The sequence below is a fragment of the Thermobia domestica genome, chromosome 14 (assembly GCF_964235325.1).
Source record: "Thermobia domestica chromosome 14, izTheDome1.hap1.1, whole genome shotgun sequence".
Classification (NCBI taxonomy): Eukaryota; Metazoa; Arthropoda; class Insecta; order Zygentoma; family Lepismatidae; genus Thermobia; species Thermobia domestica.
Genome location: NC_137467.1, coordinates 149,450,604 through 149,475,301, shown reverse-complemented (window position 1 = coordinate 149,475,301; position 24,698 = coordinate 149,450,604). Strand labels below are relative to the sequence as shown.

The following is a 24,698-nucleotide window of genomic DNA, read 5'->3' as shown; positions in this document are numbered from 1 at the left end:
AAATGATCGAGACTCCCGAAATGTTTGAGACTCCCGAAATGTTTGAGACTCTCGAAATGTTTGAGACTCTCGAAATGTTCGGGACTCTCGAAGTGTTCGAGGCACTCGAAATGTAAGAAACATTAGACAACTTCGAGACACTCGAACTGTTCGAGAGTCTCGAATTGTTTTAAAGCAGCAAATACAGAAATATATCAATATGATCGCATTTGTCGAGTCGCTTGAATATTTTAAAAAGTTCGGGATTATCGGAGTGTTCGGAAGAAACAATGTATTCGAAGTTATCATAGTTTTATATAATATGTGTTACATATGCAGGGTGTTCATTTTAAAACTTCTCTCTTTAGCAATGAAGTGAAAGTAAAGTTTTTCCCCCACAGATCTGTACGACGTTTAAGCATTCTGTCAGAAGAGAGAAAAAGGAAGAGAAAACATGCATCACCTAAATGGAATTGGAATCCAAGACACCATTAGTCTACTAATACGACTATTCACTTTGCCGATTACGGGACAGGCAGAAAAATAATTTTACATATGATTTCGAAGGGTTTAATTTAAAGTTCTGTATAGAGACAGCTATGATATAGGTAGAGGTAAGGAAATTCCATAAGGCTGAAGACTTAAAAAACTCCCGTATCGAAAATTTACTATCCGGCGCGGCGCTCGGATGCCTTCGAGTATTTGAGATTCTTGTGAAACAAACCTTGAGAATTTTGGGTACAAAGCTCTCTATTACAGGCCGTCCTGTCTGTCTGTTTGTATGTGGCATCCGACGATAACTTTGGGTTGCCATATTTTGAAATTAGAAGAGCGAGGGATTCTAAACCGTAAGTACTGATGCGAACTTGTGAATTACAAATACTGACGATCCTTCTCACAATTTTTTTAGTGATTTCTTTGTTAAGTGACACTTCCAATGTACTTTTCTAGCAAAACTAAAGTAAAGCAAATTTAGTTTTTGCCTTTAATGTTTTATTAAGTACAACAAATGTGAGTCTCGAATTGTAAAGTAAGTATTACAGTAAGATATCTCTAATAAGAATATCTTTAAGACAAGTTGTTTTTCAAAAAAAAAAAAAAAAAAAAAAGCGATATATGGCAGATGCTCATACTCTCTAAGAAATACAAAATAATTTCTAAACTTTTATCATAAGAAAGGTAAAACATATTTAGGAGTCTTGGTCCATCTCTTATAAAATTTCTAATCATTTTCAGAGATTGCTACTTGAAATCATACTAACATACGAAATTACCACAGTTTCACAATATATGAAATACAGTATAAACATTTTAAAATAAAAAAAAAAAACTAATAATGAATCTAATCTAAACAAAATACTAAGGATACCGTAGTTCAATTTGCAATCATTTCTGAATATATAAAGACCAGTTGAACATATAGATTACGTAACAACATAGACTTGTCCAGTTGAACTGGACAGAATGTTATCAAAGAAATACGCACCCATGAGATCATATATTAGTATTCATGGGTTGAAACAAAATGTGTATGATTATGCCAAATGCTTTTATATTTTTCATTCCCTTTAACTTTTTTTTTTGTTTGTTTTGTTTTAAATCTCGATTACATAATATCTTATCATAAAATTCTACGCATGATACGTCTTTCATATTGTTCAAAACCAGTAGTAATAATTTGGCAGTTTCTACATTCATCTTGTTTCTGTCATCTGTCCATTCGCGATTGAGACTGACAAAGAAATCTAGCGGTTTACGTTGAATATAACAACACTTATAATCAACAAAGTCGTCTTAGATTTTTCTCCAATCCAAAAAAGCGGGTGGTTTTACGTGATTAAGAGATGATTAAGCGGGTGACGAATATAAGACCTGAAAATCTTGTAGTATCCGCTAAAATCAGGTAATATGGCAACCCTATGTCAGGAATCGCCTCCCAAACGTTGGCGGTGTTGTTTTGAAACACTCTGTATAAAATAATGCACCATGTTATTCTAAATTGATGCAAAACTCTTACGTTTTTAAAACCTACATTATTCGTCCAGGAAGCAATCTGCCTTCACCAAACGACGCTTCTGGATCCGTTAGTGTGTGGATTCATCATAATGATATACAAACCGACTGTATAGAACATATGCTACATTGTATATTCACTGTCGAGGAAATAGATTTATTTCCGTTTTTCATCTTCATTAAACTTAGTGATGATTTCAAGGTTTCTCCCGGGTAGGCTTACCATACGTCCTAGATTCAAGCCTGGTCCAGAAAATTGTCTGGGACTAACTAATGTCCAGAATTTTAGGGAAAATGGAAGACCGGGAAATTTCGCTGTGTTTGGTCAAGTGCTTGGCTTGCAATTCTGTCTTGTGCGGATATTTATGAAAAAATCAATAGCGATGACGTGTTCTTCGCAAGAATACTTTACTCAGGAAAATAATTAAGACAATAATATAAAAATATATTTTAAGTATAGAAAATGAGCATAAGCATTTTTGGAACTTAAGATTAAACTTTTCTTAACTTCTTAATAAACACACACATTTCTTAAAAATATCCAGAAATTATGATAATCCTGCCCCGGGGGATTTTGAATACACGGAGGGTGAAAGTAGCAAAAATACTGGTAAGCCACGGTGAACATGATCAGAGATATTTGCGGGGGAATATTCCTCCTGAACAACCCCCTGAAATCACCACTGATTTGACTAACATTTATTTTACTGAAAGGCTAAAGAGGGAGTTTGCGCCCAAAGCATCAACATATCTGATTGCGGCAATGTGTGAACTAGTGGCCATTAACCCTTTCAAGTTTTTTGGTCGTTTTCGATCGATATTGTAGTGTCTTAAAGATTCGATTAAAAGAGAACTAAGAATGCTATTTAGTTCCGGTTTTTTTAATTATTTTCCAAGAGAGGAGACATTCAAGAAAGCCTTGGAAGGGTCTATACGCTTCCGAGTGTCAGAACGTAGGCGGGTATGACGTCATAAAATTACAAATTTCCTTTTTTTTTTTTTTTTTTTTTTTTTTTTTTTTTTTTTACTGAGGTCTAACTTCAACATTTTTTGTTGAGCTTTTCTTTAAACCTAGAATCCTAACATTTTCCATAAACAATCAGTGGACCCATTAGTCTTTATGAGAATTTTTTCGGATCTCTTCATCAACATAGAAGGGGGATTCAGAGGGACAAAAGGGTTAAAAAAAGGGATATTTTTGACCAAAAATCCCACTTTCGCGATTTTTGCTACGCTCGGCTACATGATAGGGACATTTGAGTAGTACTTTCTGAAAACCTACTCGATTCTGAAGAGAACAACGTACGAATCATCATCCTACGATAATTAGGGACGTGTCAGGAAATTTTTGAAGTTTGTATAGTATCCTTGGGAAATTTCGAAAATATTCGCAAAAGAGGAAAATATTCCCCCCCCCCTTAGTATTGAAGATAGGAGATTGGCATTTGGTACAAGTAATTACTACCATAAGTAATATTTTAAAAGTTATTTCCAGATCTCTATGTTAACCCAGGGCCGCGCCAGAGTGCCCCAAAACGGGGAAAAGGGATTTTTCTGCAAAAATCACTATTTTCCTTTCTTGTAACCTCCTTAGGAACGTCCTAGGGACGTGAGGGTAATACAATCTGGACGCCTGCTCTATTCTGAAGAGAATGGCATATGAATCGTGATCCTACGATAATTAGGGACGTGTCAAGAAATTTTTGAAATTTATATAGTATATTTGCGAAATCCCGGAAATATTCTCAGAAGAGGAAAATATTTTTCCCGTCCTTAGTATTGAAGATAGGAGATTGGTATTTGGCACAAGTAATTAGTACACTGCGTAGTATTTCAGAAAGTGATTTTCAGATCTCTATGTTTACCCAGGGCCGCACCAGAGAGCCCCAAAACGGGAAAAAAGGGATCTTTCAGCAAAAATCCCTATTTTACTAAATTTTTCCCTCCTTAGGGACGTCCGAGGGACATGAGGAAATTCAATCTGGACGCCCGCTCTATTCTGAAGAAAATGGTGTATGAATCGTGATCCTACGATAATTAAGGACGTGTCAAGGAATTTTTGAAATTCATATAGGGTATTCTGGGACATTCTGGGAATATTCGCGGAAGAGGAAAATATTTTTCCCGACCTTAGTGTTAAAGATAGGAGATTGGTATTTGGCACAAGCAATTAGTACACTACGTAGTATTTTCGAAAGTGATTTCTGAATCTCTATGTTTACCCAGGGCCGCGCCAGAGGGCTCCAAACCGGGAAAAAAGGGATTTTTCAGCAAAAATCAGTATTTTCCTCAATGTTTTCCTCCTTAGTGATGTCCGAGGGACATTCGGGTGATACCATCCGAAAGGCTACTCCATTTTGAACAAAACGACGTATGAACCATAATTTTACGATCATTAGGGACGTGTCAGAATTTTTTTAAAATTTGTAGGGTGCATTTTAGGAAATTTTTGGGCTTTTTTTTTTTTTTTTTTTTAATGCTCTCTCAACATGGGTAAAAAATTTCCCGCCCTTACTATTCAAGTCAGGAAATTCGAATTTGTCACAAGTAATTAGTACACTACGTAGTATTTTTCCAAATTTTTGGAGGTTTCTACGCAGACTCGGTAGAGCCTCAGGAAACCCCAAACCTTGAAGAAGTTTTTTTGGGCAAATAATCCCGATTTTCCCTCAAATCATTCCCTTCTGGTACATCATAGGGACATGCAAGTGGTACCGTTTGAAAGGCTGTTCCATTCTGAGACAAACGAGGTATGAAACATGATCCTAGGGTAAATAGGGATGACTGTCGCTGCTTATCTGAGACTCAAGAAAAACGCCGAAAAATCAAGAATTTAAAAGGGTTAACAGAAAGCAAACACGACAGAAGATAACACATTTGGCTTAGCTACAACATTTTAGTAACACCGTACGTGATTAATATGGTTGAGGTGTTGGGCGTATACTATATCGTATAAAGAGCAAATTACCCTATTTGTACGTTTAAGACCGTATGTCTGACAGCAAATAACAAACAAGAGATAAAATTCAGGAAGAAATTGAACTTCCTATGTGTGTGTGTGTCGGACGAAAAAGCAATCCCTTTCTGTACGCTTTCCTTTCTCCTCACAAATACAACTTTGCAATAACTTATCAGATGAAAAAAAAAAAAAAAAAAGTTGTTTGATTAGTTCGGCTGCAAGAAGGAATCATTGAAGAGGTGAAGAAACCGAATTGCCCATCACTACTTTTGATAATACCCGAAAGTTCGATAATACTCGAAATTTCGATACTACCCGAAACTTCGATAATACTCGAAATGTCGATAATACCCGAAACTTCGATAATACTCGAAATGTCGATAATACCCGAAACTTCGATAATACTCGAAATGTCGATAATACCCGAACTTTCGATAATACCCGAAGCTTCGATAATACTCGAAATTTCGATAATACCCGAAGCTTCGATAATACTCGAAATTTCGATAATACCCGAAACTTCGATAATTTCAAATACTCGAACGGTTTCGAGTAACCGATGACAATTCGATAAATTTTCACTCTCGAAGTTCGATAGGTCCTCAACCTTATCGAACACCCCTAATCAGATGCACAGTCTTGTTTAATAAAACCTTTTCCCCCCCTCTCTGAAAAGTCCAGTATTGTTATCCAGAGGTAGAATTCAACCAATGGTAAATATGGTAAGGTTATCTTTATTTCAGGTCAAAGGATTAAAATGAGCTACAAACGATTGCAAGAAAATGAGTGAAGTTTTATTATTATTATTTATTTATTTTAACAATGCTGTATTTATGAATTTAACATTAGAACCCATCTTCATGAATTGGTGTAAGAACAACGTGCGGGTAAACTTGAAAATTTAAAAGTGAAAATGGATAAGTGTAGTATGAACATAGTGGGTTTGAATGAAGTTCGATTTTCAGAAGATGTCAGATAGTGTTGGGAAATTACACAACGGGTGACGTTAAGGCCGAGAATAGTATCGCGATAGCAGTGAAGAATGAATAGCAAGAACTGTATCCAAAATGGAATGCTGCAGCGACTACTTGATGTTTGTAAAGTTAAGTGCAAAACCTGTGAATATTGTGATAATACAAGTTTATATACCAACAACCGACCATGATGATAATGAAGTAGAACTAATATACGATAAAATTAGTGACATATTGCATCAGGAAGGAAGAGGTAAAGTCAATGCCATAGTAATGGGAGACTCTAATAGCTTAGTGGGAGGAGCTGCGAATAAGGTGATGGATTATTTGGAATCGGTAGAAAAAACGCACTGGGCCAAATGCTGATCGACTTCTGTAGGTAACATGATATGGTGATGATGAATACGTGGTTTAAGAAAAGGCAAAACAAGCTATACATGTGGAAAAGTCCAGGAGGTAAGAAACGCTACCAAATCGATTACATTCTTATCAAGCAACGTTTCAGGAATAATGTACGAGACGTGAACAGGCTACCAGGAGCGTACATTGATTCAGATCACAATCTCCTAGCGGCGAAAGTCCAAATGTGAGTAAAGTCAACCAAGAAAAATGGGAGGAGAAATCGAAAATAGATCTTAGAGCGACTAAGAAGTGTAGATAGTGATGTGAATGAAGAGGCTGAAGAAATATCGTGTGCCATTGCGATGTGATAGGCAGCGTGGGAAATAGCTGGGGAGGTTCTACTAGACATACTCCACAATAGCATTGGTAAGGTGGGAGGAGCATCGAGGAAACCATAGCAGGCTTTCCAATGCTCCTATATTTCCATTTTAACGAAACCTATATTTTTGAGGCATTGCTACTTCCACTTGAGAAAATAAGGATTTTTAGCTTCATAAGACTAAGTTGTCATACTCAATATAACATGGACTTGGCCCCTATTTACAAGAAAATTTGTTGTACGATATTAAAACTTCCGGTAGCTTCTTCAGTCTTGCTGTAGATGAAACAAGAAACGCAGCAACTGATAATCAGTTTGATATTCACATTCGGTATTTTTCTTCAATCAATTGTGTTGTTACTCAGTACCTGGACAGTGCATGTTTGGGGCAAGCCACATCTTTATATCTTTTTCAAGTTATTGCGAAAACTATTAACACATCTAAACTCCCTCATGACAAAGTTTCTCATGCTGGAAAGTGATGGACCTCATGTGAACATGTCTCTTCGGCGAATGTTAAATGATTGGTGCCAAGATCAGGAGTTACCAAAGCTTTTGGATATTGCTTCTTGTACTTTGCACACAGTTTCCAATGCGTTTCATGATGGAGTAAATCATTGTCATGGGATATTGAAGATTTTTTTGTTCGTGTATTTCAGTGGTTCAGAGTGTCTGTGGCTCGACGAGAGGACTACGAGGGGAGGCTGGATAGTTCATGAAATCACCAAGAAGAAATTTACCTGGAAGAACCATTTTAATACACTATTCAACGTACTCCCTCCGAAGCTCAATACACTTTTCACAATGATGTTGCAATATTTCTAACCCTTGCAAATAAAAGGCCTTGTCCTGCTGTGCAAACCAGTCCTCAACCTCGGCAATGAGTGCCTCATCTGATGGAAAATGTTGCCTTTGAGATCTTTTTTGAGATGTGGGAAGAAGTGATAGTCGGAGGGGGTTAGATCAGGTGAGTATGGGGTGAGGTACACAGGTGAAGCCCAGATTCACCAGCAGTTGCATGGTTTGATGCGCCTTGTGGGAGGGTGCATTGTCCTGGAGAAACTGAACACGAGTGCTCACTTTTCCCCGATGTTTTTTATTCAGAGCCTCATTCAGCTCGATCAAATAGTTGGAATAAACCCCAGCATTGATGGTTTCACCCTTTTTAAGATATTTGATAAGGATGGCACCGTTCTTATCCCAAAACACCGATGCAAGCACCTTCCCAGCTGATTATTGGCTTCGGAACTTCTTTGGTCGAGGAGATCCACTGTGGCGCCACTCCATGGATTGCTGTTTAGTCTCTGGATCATAGTAGTGCAGCCTTGCTTCATCTTCTGTCAAATTGTGCAAGAACTCACCAGGGTTTAGAAATTTTTGCAAAATTTCCTGTGACATCTGCACCGGTGTTCTCTTCTGGTCAGCATTCAAACATTTTGGGGTCCATTTGGCACTTACCTTCCGCATGTCCAAATATTCTGCTATTATGACACACACGCTCACGTGATATCCCCACACACGCAGCAATGTTTTTGATTGACATGCGCCTATCTTCTATGACCATGTCATGCACTTTGTCGATGTTTTCCGTGGTCACTGCACTTGAAGACCTGCCTGAGCGAGGTTCGTCTTAAAACGCCTCACAAACTTCGCTACTGTTGTATATCCAGGAGCGTGTTCCCCAAAGTTTCCTGCAAAGTTTTATGAATTTCCATAGAAGACTTACCCGGCGGGAGCTCATGTGGTTCGGATTACACGTTAATCAGTAGGTCCACGTCTCATATAGCCTCACTGCTGAAAAGGACGCTAAACTAAAATCAATCAATCAATCCATAGAAGACTTGTCTTGCAGCACAAAAAACTTGATGACGCTGCGAAACTCATTCTTCTCGAATTTTCTTAGATCCTCCGCCATATCTTCTTACAGAACCTGTAACAAAGGAAATAACAATGATAAAATGATCATATATGGGATGAGAGGTTCACAATATATGACCTTTCTAATAACTACAATGATATGTTTCAATTTTTATTTCTTCTTGGTGATTTCATGAATTTTCCAGCCCTCTCTCGTATATTCTTGTCCAGTTAGTATTGGATTTAGAAAGCCATTTCTTTCTGCGTCATGTTCCGAATCGATGGTTAACTTTGTCTCCTGTGTGCAAACGCATCGCGGAACAACTTCCAGGGCTGCTTAAGTACTTTCTGGAGAATCTGTCAGCACAAAATAAAGCATGTCATGAAAATAATCGTTACAGAATGTTTAAACAGTTTCTGAGACCCGTATACGTACAAACATTGATTTTCTGATACACTTTCCTTATGGTCGTTGCTTAGTACTAGTGAGCTACGTACGAAAATACTAAACAACTCGTACAAAATTTTGCAACGAGATAATTACCCATTTAGTTATATTTAGAGTAGAATGAATGTTCATATAACAATTGGTGTAATTTTCATGTGATTTTTTTATTTCTACCTATTGGATAATTGAAATGTTCCTTTTTCACAGCTTCACGAAACCTCCTATATTTTTTCTTCGTTATTTCGTATATATATATATATATATATATATATATATATATATATATATATATATATATATTGTTTTTTCATTAACGTTGGAAAGCCTGCCATGGGTAACTTAAGCCACGCTTAAGGAATGCAGAAGGGCGAAAATCACGGGCATCAATGAATACAGAAAACTGAATAATAGAAGAGAGACGAACAAAGCCAATGAGAAGTACATGCGACAGATACGTAAAGAAATAATGGAACTTCAACGCGCGGCAGATCATTTAATGTATCAGAAAGCGCAAGAATTACGAAGGAAAGATAACAAAAGTTGACGCATGTTTGAAATCTAAGATCAACAAGCTCATGTATCCACTGGCCATACGTAGGTTGCTATATATATTTCTGGCCTAGGCAACACTAAGTGTTGCCAGGTGCAATCTGACATTTCCATTGGAAAGTTTGACATTTTGTAGCATAAATGTACTCAGAACTTTTTGACTTACGACAATTTTTTTTTCTTTTACAGGTACTTGAAGAAATCAACTTGGCAAAAAAATGGAATTAACTCGTGAACATTTTCGTGCGATCATTTTTCACAACTTTCGACGTGGATTATCACGACAAGAGTGCATCGATGAACTTAAATCTTTGTATGGCGACGAAGCACCATCCTATAGCACTGTGAAAAACTGGTACAACGAATTCAATCGTGGCCGACGCTCGCTCAAAGACGAATTCCGTGAAGGTCGTCCAAAAACAGCCGTTGTGCCAGAAAACATCGATGCCGTACGTGAACTGATAATGCAAGACCGTCATGTGACTTACCGTGAGATAGAGGCATGCCTAGGCATTTCTTCCACCAGCATACATTCGATATTGCATGAACACCTGGCCGTAAAAAAGGTTTGTTCTCGTTGGATCCCGCACAATTTGACAATCGCTCAAAAGAAAGCTCGTGTGGATTGGTGTAAAGAAATGCTGAAAAAATACGATCGCGGTGCTTCAAAAGACGTTTATAAGATCGTCACAGGTGACGAATCATGGATCTATGCGTATGAGCCCGAAACAAAACAGCAATCGACCGTGTGGGTCTTCCAAGACGAGCCAAATCCAACGAAAGTTGTTCGTGGAAGAAGCACTTCGAAGCAAATGGTCGCCTGTTTCTTCGGCATAACTGGTCATGTGGCGACTGTTCCGCTTGAGCAACGTAGGACGGTCAATTCTGAGTGGTACACCACCATTTGTTTGCCTGAAGTCTTCGGAGAAATTCGAAAAATGAACAAGAGAAGACGAATCATTGTGCACCATGACAATGCGAGCTCTCACACATCGGCTCAAACCAGCGCATTTTTGACCGGCCAAAACGTCGAAGTGATGGGTCATCCGCCGTACAGCCCTGACTTGGCACCCAATGACTTCTTTTTATTCCCACACATCAAGAAAAAAATGCGTGGTCAACGATTTTCGTCGCCAGAAAATGCTGTTGAAGCATTCAAAAACCATGTTTTGGAGGTGTCTCAATCGGAGTGGAAAAAGTGCTTCGAAAATTGGTTTGAGCGCATGCAAAAGTGTATAAATCTTGATGGAGAATATTTTGAAAAACAATAAAACCATTTTCGTTGATAAATATTCGTATTTTCATTATTAGGCCAGAAATATATAGAGCAGCCCTCGTAGTCCTTGGAATACTGTATGATCCTTGGAGTCTTGGAATACTGTATGATAAGAAGAACTGCTCCACAGCTATTGCGGTCGAAGTCGAGGAGGTGGTAAATGATGAAGAAAAAAGAAAAAAATTCCCAGTATATTAAAAAATGAGGTGGTACAAGGCATCAAGACATGCGAAGGAAGAAGGCCACAGGAGACGATGACATACCAACAGATTTGCTCAAGAGATTAGAAGACAATGCAATGGAAGTACTGGCTCTACTTATTAGCAAGATCTACGTGAGTGGAGAATGTCCAAAGGATTTTTTTTTCAGTGGTTGCATTATAAAATATAATTTTAAAAAATGCAGTGATCAGAGAATCATTAACCTTGTTTTCCACACTGAAAAGATTATTGCACGCGTACTGAACAGGTCCTGAAAAGTAAGATAGAAGAGATATTGGAGGAAGAACAGTGTAGATTCCGGAAAGGAAAAGGCGCCAGAGATACTATTGGATTGATGAAAATTATAGCAGAGTGAGTTCTTGACGTGAAGGGAGAGTTATATTTGTGCTTCATTGACCGGCAAAAAGCTTTCAACAGGGTCAATTGGATCAAACTTCTGAAAATATTTAAAAGAAACCGGGGTCAACTGAAGAGACTCATTCGCAACCTGTACATAAGACAACGAGTGAAGCTGCACTTGAGTGAAGGAGAAACCAATAGTATGGAGATTGGAAGAGGAGTCTGAGGCTGATGTAGTATGTCGCCCCAATTACTCAACATTTACATTGGAAGAAGAAACGAGAGAAGGATGTAGTATTCCACCCCAATTATTCAATATTTACAGTGAATGTTTAATGAAGGAAGCATTAATGGGAATTGGAGATATCAAGATTGGAGGGCAGATCGTTAACAAGATCAGGTATGCAGATGACACGGTTATTATATGTGGACCGAAGAAGGACTACATGAAATCATGAACAAAATAGTTGAAACCGAAGAACTTCAGGAGATTGACAAAATAATTGACATTGGGAAAGTATATGGAATGGAAATCAACATCGAAAAATAGAAAGTCATGAGAATATACGTCGAAACGCGCCCTTACAGGTCAGAGTAGAACGAAGAACGTAACGAGGTCGATAATTTCAAATATCTGTAAAGTGTTTTGACGAGAGGCACTTGTTACACCAAAGAGATAAGATGAAGAATTGTCATAGCCAAAGAGACATTCTGCATTAAAAGTTCACTCTTAGCTAGCAGGCTTAATATTGCACTAAGGAGGTAGTTGGAATGGAATGGCAAGTGCTATATATGGTGAATTGGACTGTATGGTTCAGAGACTTAAACATTACGGAAGTTAGAGAAGGAATATTTAGAGAGCTTCGAAATGTGGTGTCGGAGGAAGATGGAGAAGATAAGTAAAATGGACAAAAAGAATAACAAACGAAGATGTTTCAAAACAGATAGGAGAGAAAAGGACGCTTTAAGCATCATCTTTCGTGAGAAGGCCAATTGGATTGGACACACCTTGCGAAGAAATTGTCTTCTTTATACTGCCGTAGAGGGAAAAATGGAAGGAAAGTGAGGAATAGAGAGAAGAAGAACACATTTGTTCGATGATTTAAAGAAAATGGAAGAAAAATATTGAGAGACAAAAGAGGATGCTGAAGATCACGTAACGTATAAGAAACATTTCCAGTTTCGAACCTAAGAAAGAAAGAAAAACAACTCATTCTTCTAAGGACGTGCCAACAAAAGGAAGAATACTTCATAAGAATAATAAGGAACAGTGTTAATGCTTCTTGAATCACTTAAACAGCTAACCAACCACAATAGTAGCAATAAATATTAATTTTAATCATTAAAACATAGTTTCACGTTTAAGAATATTTTCACACTGTATTCAAAATATTTTTATTTCTCTTATTTTACTTTTTTTTAAATATGTATTCAAGGTGAATGAATGCCTGCTACGTACGTGCAACCAACTTAACATATTCGTCTAACTTGACCTCAAGACCGTGCAAATTTCATACCGAATAATTTGAAAAATATTTCTTAACCTGCGTTGTTCTTCATTAACTTGCCGACAGGTATCTGTGCTCCATCCCAACTGAAACGACTTCACACTACATGGATAGCCTTGACGTTTTTTAAAGACTAAAAGTGACAGATCGAGGACGCTTGAATTCCAACACTGAAAACTCCCTTTTGAATTGCTCGCATTGTTTATATACTCACTTTAGCACAACACATTGTCAGGAGCTCTATCGAATAGAAAGTCTACCTCAACCCACCATTTTTGTTTCATTGGTCATCTAACGGAGTCGCTTCAACCTGGAATAATAATAATAATAATAAAAAAAAAAGCCTGTATTAACTTCTCAGGAAGCATTACACATTTTACGCACATACAAAAACTTTTGCTATAAAACTCGAGAAGTACTTTAACATCGAACCGCAAATCATTTTCTGCGCTACCCTGTACGTTTCTTCCATTATCAAATAGAATTAGAGAAATCTTAATTAGTACTATATTTTTTTTTTTTTAAAAGGTATAGCGATATGTTGGAAAGAGGTAAATTGGCTTTTGAAGATGCATAGAACATTTTGACTAATAAAAGTGGACTCCACTTAGCTGTTTTAGATGAATGTCTGAATTAAACGTTTCTCTTTTCATGCGGGGAGGCAAAGTGGCTCAGTGATAGAGCGCTTATCTCTGGTGCGTGGGGTCTCTGGCTCGATCCCCAACCAAATAAGTTTCTCATTCCACCAATTCTTCCATCATTGTTCACTTGCTTTATTCATGGTCTCCTTTAGCGTAAAGAACATAATCGGGGGACTTTAAGCTAAAATATTTAATTTCAGTTACCTAAATATAATAAATTTATAAAATATATACTTTTCTTTCTTTTCAGGTTCGTGAGTATCATGATTTTTGTTGGGAAAAATGTGTTGATAAACCTGGCAGTAAGTTCGACAGCAGGACGGAGAGTTGCCTAGCAAATTGTGTTGATCGATTTATTGATGTCCAGCTTTTCATCACAAACAGATTTGGACAGCTTCTTCAAAAGAGCGCAGGCTTATAACTGTGTGTTACTTTATATATATATTGTTTCTAGTAAGAATTGCTTAAAGTTGAAAATTTCCCAGTAAAACATTAAGGAGATGGGAGCAGTAAATAGTTTTTATTCAGTGAGAGGGGAGATTTTGTGATATCAGACGTTGTGGTTAGTTGTGAGAGTAATATGTTTCAAACCAAATGTCGTTTTCGGTTATTTTCCGACTGATATTTCAGTAGTGTTGTTTCAGTGAGTAAAACACATTGCTTATTTTGAATATGATGCAGTGGGAGTCATGTTAAAAAGTTTGTAAATTTCTTTTGACAAATTACCATTTACTATAGAGCATAATAAGTTCTTAGTATACAGTATCTGTTGTGAATTTTTACTAAGTTCATTTTTCAGAAATTAGGTCAATATTACATATATTTTTAAATGCATAATATTAGTTGGGCATAATGTTGAAATAAAAAAAATTATTTGTATTTTGTTCTCGTTTATATGACTATTAAGGAAGATTAAACCAAAATATTTTTGCTCTGTTGGATATATATGTACAGGGTGCTTGTATATCAACTTTCCATTATAAATTGGTAATAACTTTATTTATTATAATTACAACTATTTCTCCCAAAGAGATGTGAGGATTATAGAACTATTAGTCTCATATCTCATGCAGCTAAAATTCTGCTCCGAATACTAAACAGAAGGTTATATGAAAGAACAAATAAAGAATTTGAGGAGGAGCAGTTCGGGTTCAGAAGAGGCAAGGGCACAAGAGATGCAATTGGATTATTAAGGGCTATCGGTGAAAGATTTATAGAAAAAGGGAAAGAGGTGTATGTTATATTTATTGATCTAGAAAAGGCTTTTGACCGCGTGAATTGGGAATTGTTGTTGGGAGTTCTAACAAAGATAAGGTTGGAATGGAAAGATAGAAGACTTATAAGAAACTTATACATGAACCAACAAGTAAGTGTTAGGATAGGGGAAGAACTGACGGAAGAGAGTGCAATTGGAAAGGGAGTTCGACAAGGATGCTGCCTCTCACCAACACTATTTAATGTCTATCTAGAAGAGATACTGAAAAAGAGTTTACATGATGATGATGGTATTTCGGTAGGAGGTAGAATGATTAGATGCATAAGATTTGCAGACGATATGGCGCTTCTTGCAGAATCTGAAAAGGAAATCAATTAAATGTTAGAAAAAATGAGAAAGGGCTTTGAAGAATATGGGATGAAAATAAATGTTAGAAAGACAAAAGCCATGGTTATTGGAACGAAGGGGTCTCTGTCAAATATAAAAGTAGGAGGGGAGAAAATAGAACAAGTGAATAGTTTTCGATATCTGGGTAGTATTCTTAGTAATAACATTAAGTGCGAACGTGAAATAAAAGCAAGGATAGGAATGGCGAAAGAAGCCTTTAGGAGGAAGAAAAGTCTGTTTTGTGGGACCTTGAAGAAAGAGTTGAGAAAAAGACTCAGAAAATGCTTCGTGTGGAGTGTTGTACTGTATGGGGCGGAAACGTGGACATTACGTAAAGGTGATGAAAATCGACTGGAAGCCTTCGAAATGTGGGTGTAGAGAAGAATGGAAAGAATTGGTTGGGTCGAGGGCAAAACGAATGAGAGAGTGTTAGAAATGGTGGGTGAGAAAAGAACACTTTTAGATATTATTAGGAAGAGGAAGAGAAACTGGTTGGGGCATTGCCTAAGAAGAGATTTATCATGAGGGACGTCCTAGAGGGTATGGTGGCGGGAAAGAGAGGGAGGGGGCGAAGGAGATTACAATTAATGGATGATATAAAAACAGAAAGATCATACGCGAAGACGAAGAAGTTAGCGGAGGACCGTGGAGCATGGAAACTTCTCAGCTGCGGCAAGTGACCTGCCAATAAAAGCAGAATACCTATGATGATGATGATGATGATGATGATGACAACTATTTCAGGTAAGTTATTTTGCCTTACTGGGTGAAGATCGAACGGGAGGTAAAACTAGCACAGTAACGCTTGACATTATGCGAACTTTCTTCCATTTCGAAGTGGTCATTAATTGATTCGAATAAATGGTAATAATTTAATATGTAATTTAACCGCAGTAGTTTACTCTGTAAGGTGTCTCTGCCAACTGGGTGGCATGCATTCGAACTTCAGTGGACACGAATAGTTTTTTTTTCTCATTCTATCTTTTTCCAGTGAGGCTTTGAAGTTCACCTTCGCCCCTTTAAAGTGAGTTTCCTCTTCATCACTACTCTAATGCATCGCTTCCACGAATGTCCAAGACAAGAAAGTGTGGAGCCTTGAACCTTCATGGCGCGTTACGAAAGGGGGGATTACGGACAACCATTACTTACTTTTATGAATATAAGTTCTATGAAATAGGATGTCTGCAAATATTCCTTTTCCCATCCCTTAGACTTAAATATAATACTACATTATAACGCAGAAGTAGCTATTTTACAGGTTAAATGGATAATGTTCTAACTTTTTTTTCAGCACATCAATGATATCTTTTTAAAATTGCTGAAATATGATATAAAAATAAACCGAAAATAAACTCCTAGTCGGAAACATGTTAAAGGAAAAGTGGATGCAATTACATAGCTCTGCTTTAGAATGTGCTATGAAAACAAAATGTTATAAAAATAAATAGAAACAACAGGTTGGTTTGATTCCTGTGTATACCTGTAACATCTCTATATTTGTATGTGATAAGTGGATTGACTACGTTTGAATCAAGTCAGTTTGTTGTCTTACTTTTTAGTAACTCTTATATAACTCGTAAATAACTATTTCATATATTTCGTCAGCGCTTGTTGGATAATTTACTTCTAAATTACCTTTGGATTCACAAGTATCTAGAAACATGCTGTACTAATTCAGAATTAATTCATTTTGAAACTAGGCTTCAACCAGATAATCACAAATCGATTGGATTGGATTTTGAGTTTAACGTCTTATTCAGCAGCGAGGCTATATCAGACGTGGACCTACTGATTACCGTGGAATCTGAACCACATAAGCTCCCGCCGGGAATCGAACCCGGGTCTCCCACGCCAAAGGCGCGTACGCTAACCGCTTAGCCACGAAGGAGCTCCAATCACAAATTTAGCTGAACTTCCACCATGAATGATGAACTTTTCAAAATACAATTGTAAGTTATGCAGATAGTTCCATTTAGTCAATCAGGCTTCTATACGGTGTAATCCTATACAAGCCATTCAGTAATGAACAGTAATATATTCAACTTCGTTACACCGTGTACAGCTGATCATATTATCGCTATATAACTCTATAAATGACTTTAGAACCATCATTTGCCAGAGGAAATATTTTTTTCACCTGCGAATATTATGTGGTCCCAGTTACGATTATATTTACTTGTATCACATTCTGGCTCATCGACTTTGTTCATTATAGACAGCAAGGTAATTAAAGCTCTTCTGGCCTTAATTTGCTCTGCCCATGTCCTTTTGCAACACTCACTAATGTCACTTCTTATGTTTAAGGCAATGCAGTCAGGAGTTGACAATTGACCTATATCATTATTTCTATTATTGTAAGATATTTTCATATTTTTTCTAAATGTTATCAAACAGTTTCCTCTAAGGGTTAAATTTTTACGATATTTGAAGAATCTGAAAGAGATAGTGAGCAGAAATCATTTTCTGTATTTTTGTTTATATTTGTACACCTCAAGATGCTTACATCATTTGTATTACAGTTTAACTATGTTTAACAATATCGGTGGTTTCTATACCTCGTCTTCTGCGTCCAATATTAATTGAGACGAACTAATTTCGTATAAGGCAAGTTATTTATACTATGCTTAACCATGGTTTTATACATTCAAAAATGCATGAAACTCGCATATAATGAAAATTTAAAAAATAATATCTGTAATGTAGACTTCATCCAGTAAGCAAATACTTAATCGTTCCCAAGTTTATGCAGAGAGGTGATAATCTTTTCCAATATGATATTTCCACTTCACTCCCGTACTTATTGTCCGTCTTCTGACCTGGAATATTTATTTTGCCACTCACTCTAAAACTACAAAAGGTAAAATAAAATAGAACAATAAATTCGTCTATTTCGTGTATTCAAACTTCTGAAGGGACGTAAGCACCAGCTAACTTAGTTGTTGCGTGACGTTTTGTTTACTCTTTGGGAACCAGTCTTTAACTTTCTAATAAGCTTTTTGCCAAAGAACTCTGATTGTATGATCACAAATCCTACTCGTTGCTGTGACGATTCCTATTTTTATATGTTTTGATTGCTAGCAATCAGAGTTCTTCCTTATTTCCAAAGAAAATAATAATACATTTCCCCACTGCACAGTGGGCCAGAATCAGAATCTGACTGGAAAAAAGTAGTTTTGGCAACTACGTCTAATTTACATTCGAACAGCACTGTTGTGTTAAGTAATAAATAAGGTTTCTTGCTGCGTATCAGTAAACACGGATAACAGCATATAGTGGCGGCAGCAGCACTTCAAAATTGATAGTACGTTATCTGTTTTATAGCGCGCTGAATTGGGGTAGTATGAACGTAAGGTTTGTGGTGTTATTGCGCATGTGAAAAGGCAACGAACGATCGCAAAATAAGCTATGAGTAAAGGTATGTATATGCACTTGCTGTTTGACTAAAGTTTTGATTGATTGGTTTACGTTGCTGTTCTGTAGAAGCATTTCTAGAGAGTCGAAGTATTCACGTATTGAAGAACTGCTATTGGAAACTGAAATTGAAATTTAAAAATGTACGTTCATGTCTATTGAGATCTTTCGTCATGGTGTAGTTTGATATATGTATTTCGAAATACAGTTGTGATCTACTGCCCGATTTTTATATTTATCGTCTTTTCAAAGTTAGGTATAGCGAGCAGGATATGCTCTTCGTGACGTGAAGAACCTGTACGAGGTATTGCGTTCTAAACCATCAAACGAAGCACTTTATAATTATGATACGAACAGCTATGGAATGTAAATTCTTTCTGTGGATGTTCTTTGCAGTGTGAGAGTGACTTTAAGTGCCTTCAAAGTGATTTCGAGAAGCGTTGGAAGCTGTGTAATAGAATGACTGATAAATTTTTATCCAACTATAATGATTGGTTGGAAGGACATATTAAGTTCTCTGATAAAGTATCTACTGATTTCAAAACGATCTCTTGAAGCCAAGAGCATAGGCCTTTGACAAACAAATCAGGCAGACCTAGTAAACAAAGTCGAAGAAAAAACTTGTACAACCACTCGTTACAAAGCATTCTGAGTAAGAGCTGGTTCATTGAGAGCTGCTGGAAAAAGAGATGCCGCGGTTGTATTAGGAGAAATCACTCAAACGACACCTAAGGGAGCAACGAAAATCAAAAAGGCGTATCATTCGCCAAAATTCTCTCAAACACTTATTCTTCGGATGAAGTCGTGACACTTATTATAGATAAGAACTTAACAAAAAGACAGTATGCACATTTGAGACTAGGTGCAAAGGCAAAACATTGTGACATATATCCGTCGTATAAAGTGGTGTGGCAAGCAAAATTAAAGCGTTATCCCAGAGAAAAGAATATTATAGTAACTGACACGTCAGCCGAAGATAGTTTACAAGCAATAGTAAACCAGACAATTGAGCGCATCGTGATTTTACATGAAGATTATATTAAACAGTGCATCAAAGATGGAGACATAATGAAATTAGTGTGTGAGTGGGGTTGCGATGGAAGCAGTTGTCATAATGTATATAAGCAGAAAGTTGAAACAGGAGATAAATTGAACTAGTGGCTCAGATATTTTTGCTATCTCCTTCGTTCCCTTGGGGAAATTGACAAAGCAGTTTTGTAGAAATCCCAAACCATCGTCGCCTAGATTTTGTCGACCCATTAAATTATTGTACCAGAAGAGAGAACTGAACTGTCGAGAAAAAAGGTATGTTCAATGAAAACACAAATACGTAATTTAAAGCCTACTAATATACCAATTCAGGAGAAGGAAGTAAATGATATCCCTAAACTTGTGTTCATAATGGTGAATGAGAAGATGTGAAACTCTGTTACAGAAACTTCCTCCACAAACGTACTCCTTGAAGGCACTTAAAGTCACTCTCACACTGCGAAGAACATCCACAGAAAGAATTTACATTCCATAACTGTTCGTATCATAATTATAAAGTGCTTCGTTTGATGGTTTAGAACGCAATACCTCGTACAGGCTCTTCACGTCACGAAGAGCATATCCGGCTCGCTACACCTAACTTTGAAAAGACGATAAATATAAAAATCGGGCAGTAGATCACAACTGTATTTCGAAATACATATATCAAACTACACCATGACGAAAGATCTCAATACAGATATGAACGTACATTTTTAAATTTCAATTTCCAATAGCAGTTCTTTAATACGTGAATACTTCGACTCTCTAGAAATGCTTCTACAGAACAGCAACGTAAACCAATCAATCAAAACTTTAGTCAAACAGCAAGTACATATACATACCTTTACTCATAGCTTATTTTGCAATCGTTCGTTGCCTTTTCACATGCGCAATTAAACCGCAAACCTTACGTTCATACTACCCCAATTCAGCGCGCTCTAAAACAGATAATGAACTATCAATTTTGAAGTGCTGCTGCCGCCACTATATGCTGTTATCCGTGTTTACTGATACGCAGCAAGAAACCTTATTTATTACTTAACACAACTGTGCTGTTCGAATGTAGATTAGACGTAGTTGCCAAAACTACTTTTTTCCAGTGAGATTCTGATTCTGGCCCACTGTGCACTGTAAAGTAAAGTATAGTTTGATTTTTTTTTTTTTTTTTTTAATCTGTACTTCATATAAACCAGTGTTTCTGAAGCTGGTCCTCTTAATCGTTAAATCACGAACATTTCGTTTTCGTAATGTTTAGACCCAACTACGGGAATTTCATTTTCGAAAAACGACCACAATAACTTTTGTACCACTTCCAATCCTGTTTTATTATCGCACGCAAAGGGCTCGAATGGCTTCTGATATCACCTTTGAAGAATGGAAAGAGCAAAGAGGCCTAAATACTTGGCTCCAGCTAAACCAAACATTAAAAGTTAGGTTTTTTTAATCGTACGAAATCAATTTAAATGGCTTCGTAGTTTACGAGACGCAGGGTTTTGAAGCGCACGCGATTTAAAGGTTTTAATTTGATCATTAATCCAGAAAAGGAACTGGTAATTACTGAAAAGAATCACACGCTAGAAGCTTCAGTTTCGCTCGGTAGATGTCAACCGCTGGATGATGTTTGCTGCCTCCTAACGACGAGATATGTAACTTCTACTAACTTTGTTTCAATTCCGATATAAATAACTACATTAAAGTTACCATTACTTATGAAGATCTTAACAAATTGACTCTCTTAAAGAGCTCGGTCAAGATAATCACTCTAACTGTCTATTTAAGAAAAGAAAAAAAAAATGTGTTTGTAAGAGCTGTCGGTTAGAGTAACGGACGTAAAGTCAATATTAAAAGTATAGCCCGTTTCAATACATTCCGCTACATATCTTGTGAAGGCATCTACCCTCTCATTACAAGGGTAATTTTACACTGTAGTCAAATCCACAATTAATGGTTATACGTACTTCTTGTTGATCTGCTTAGGATGGAGTACGGAGTAAATGTTATCGAGTGAGTGTTACGAATGTCTCCTACTCCTGACGACGTCATGTTTTGAAACGGACTATACATTACAATATTGTAAGTCCCACGTGCGTGATCCTAATAAAATTGAAGTCAGTTTCGTGTTCACTATAGCTGACCATCTCAAACTTCTATACATTATAGCGTTTAATAAGGTTAAGATTATTCCAATTCTAAAAGCTTGTATAGATGGATTATTATGAAATATTATTTATAAAAGCCTTTAACTATTTACGAAAGCTAATATATATTATCTTTATTAATACCATTATAAAATACTGTTACGATGATTTTAATTACTGTTGTAAAATATAAGTGGAACTTAGGCTGGTATAGTGAGTGCTATATGCTGAAAACATAATATAATTTGCAGGAAGCATTTTCAAACCTGAACGACCAACTGTAAAAAACGATAATGACGATAAATAAGAATAAAGCCAAAGTGATAAGGACAGGAAAGAACAAACGTATGGTTAGAGGGAGAGAGAATCGAAGACCTTAAGACGTTCCCCTATTTAGGAAGTCTAATATCCTCGGACGGAAGAAGTGAAAAAGACATAGGTTCCAGAGTAGCGCAGGCTAAACAAGAGGACCGTTAACATCAAGAAATGTGTCGTTGGACGTCCGTAAACGATTTATTAAGACCCTGGTATTTAGCGTGGTGCTTTACGGACATTGAGAAAAGCTGAGATATCCAAGCTGGAAGCATTTGAAATGTGGTGTTTGTGCAGAATGCTGCGCATATCACGGATCGAAAGGAAAAGGAATGAAGACGTACTAAAGGAAGCTAATAAAGGACGACAGATCATGAAAATAATAAGAAAATGAAGTAACAGCATGCTTGGCCATCTTATTCGGCACTCCGATTAGGTTACTGTGTTGATAAAGGGAAGAGCAGAAGGAAAACCAGGGAGAGGAAGGCCAAGGATAGAATATCTAGATGCAGTTACGAAGAAGAGATCGTATCCAAGTATAAAACAGACTTCCGAAGGAAGAGAAAAGTTTTAAAATTTCCATGTTGCCCACCAACCTATAGTTGAGGAGAGAAAGAATATAGCAGTTTAGTGCAGAACATATACCCACAAAAACTCTCTCTCGTGTGATGTTCATTTAAGGGGTAATTACGTCATAAAACGAAACACCATGTGATGTTGCGGTCGAACGCTCGTATCATTTTCTGCTGATTATTCTTAAAGACAGCTAATTTTGTGGTAAAGCTGTAACAATAAGATGTACTTGGCAGCAGCACATGTTTGATTTTCTTCCTGCTCCTAATAAACAATACATTCGTTTTCCCTCCCGCCTGTAAAGCTTTCTGTGCACCGATTTTTGAAGGTGTAGCAACCATGCTTGCGAAGGTGACAAGAGTAGGATGATCCATAATACGTCCTGACTAATAAAACAGAGTTTCCACCAACCTGGAAAAGTCAGAAAATTCAGCTTACTCGTAAAAGAAATCCTGGAATGTCAGGAAATTCCAAGAAAGAAACAAGACTAGGAAAAGTCAGAGACTTCTAAGTATGCATTTTTATTCTCAGAACCCATTTCTTTTTTTTTTTTTATCTTATCTACCTATTAGGTAAGAGTATTTTATACAAAAAGATTAGCTTTGTTTTGTAGAATTTCTCTGTGAATACACATACACTATATACGTGTGCATGTATAATAGGTAAGAAACACCCTGGTTGTGAAAAATGTAGTTGCTTTTATTTTTATTTTATTTTTATTTATTATTATTATTTATTACATAGACCTGAAAATTTGTAAATCGAGACCTGGAAAAGTCAGAAACACCCTGGTTGTGAAAAATGTAGTTGCTTTTATTTTTATTTTATTTTATTTTTATTTATTATTATTATTTATTACATAGACCTGAAAATTTGTAAATCGAGACCTGGAAAAGTCAGGAAATTCATACTCGCCAAATAAGTGGGAACTTAGTAAAAGTGATTGCCGTTTGAAAACAGTTTCAGAAACTGATCTAAACCATTCTTGCCGAACTCAAGTGAGATAATGTAAAATTATTGCCGTCTTGTTTTATTTCAAAAAAGAGTTTTCTGGTGGAAGTAAAAGTTACTATAATCGGATAAACATGCTATAAATTTGTTCCATTTTCAGTTAAAAAGCATGCATTTCTGTAGTATTTAAAGATATTCCCATATGAAGTGGAAACGATTCGTGGATGTCTACAAATGTGAAGGTTTCAAGCAGAAGAATAGTGTTTTCTCGATTAACAAGATACCGGTACATCGAAGCATGTTACATAATCAGGTTGATGACAGAAGTAACTGCAGAATATGCACTGGAGAAACATTGCTTATATATCAATGAACATATGTTCGTTCCCGGTTATAGAACTTCGGTAGCGATAAGAGAACTTCGTCAACGTTCACAACCCAGTAGTTTGAATGGCTGTCTTTAAAAGAAAGGAAACAGAATCGAGAAAGGTTTTATAACTCAAACTCTTGGTTTGAAATTTATAGAAGTGTTTCATAAAATGATATTCATAGAATAAAATTTGTACTTTTGCATGTAGTAGGCAAGTGATCGATTATATTTTGGCCACCCAACTAGGACTCCAAGACGTCCCGGAGGCCACGGTGGCTCAGTGGTAGAGCGTTCACCTCTGGTGCTTGGGGTCCCGGGTTCGATCCCAGCCCCCGCCAAGTGAACTTTGTGGTGGACAAACACCGTGTGCGTGGGTTTTCTCGGGGCTCTCCCGTTTCCTTCCACTTTATTCATTCCACCATTTCATTCATTACTCATCATCACCGTCTCCTTTAGCCTAACCGGCATAACCGTGGGACGTAAAACTCAAAAATTTCATTTCATTGCATTTTGCAAGACGTCCCGGTTTAGTCCAGATAGACCCAGATTACGTCATATGTCCCCCCCAACTATAATTGGAGAGTCGCTTGTAGAAAACAATGTAAGTGCCACCTTGCAATTGTTTCACTTGTTTTATTTTTTAATACGTTTATGCCTTAATTGGATTTTCATACTTCGTTATAAGCTAGGTTATATTTCTAAGCAATAATATTTTCTAATTTTGTGACGCTTGGGCACAATTTACTATCTTTCGTCTCTAGTGTTACCGTAAGTTTTTCCTTGGCACTTACATTGTTTTCTACAGCGAGTCTTCTATTGTTGA

General features: G+C 36.8%; 1 protein-coding gene across 1 annotated transcript in view; it reads left to right on the top strand.

Moving 5' to 3' along the window:
• Window positions 1–14,364, top strand: part of LOC145670392 (mitochondrial import inner membrane translocase subunit Tim8-like) — a 43,798-nt gene extending 29,434 nt beyond the window's left edge. The window contains exon 2 of the mRNA XM_081739017.1: window positions 13,736–14,364. Coding sequence (XP_081595143.1) covers window positions 13,736–13,906 — 171 coding nt within the window. The 3' untranslated portion in view covers window positions 13,907–14,364. The remainder of the gene's footprint in view (window positions 1–13,735) is intronic.
• The last annotated feature ends 10,334 nt before the right edge of the window (window positions 14,365–24,698 follow it).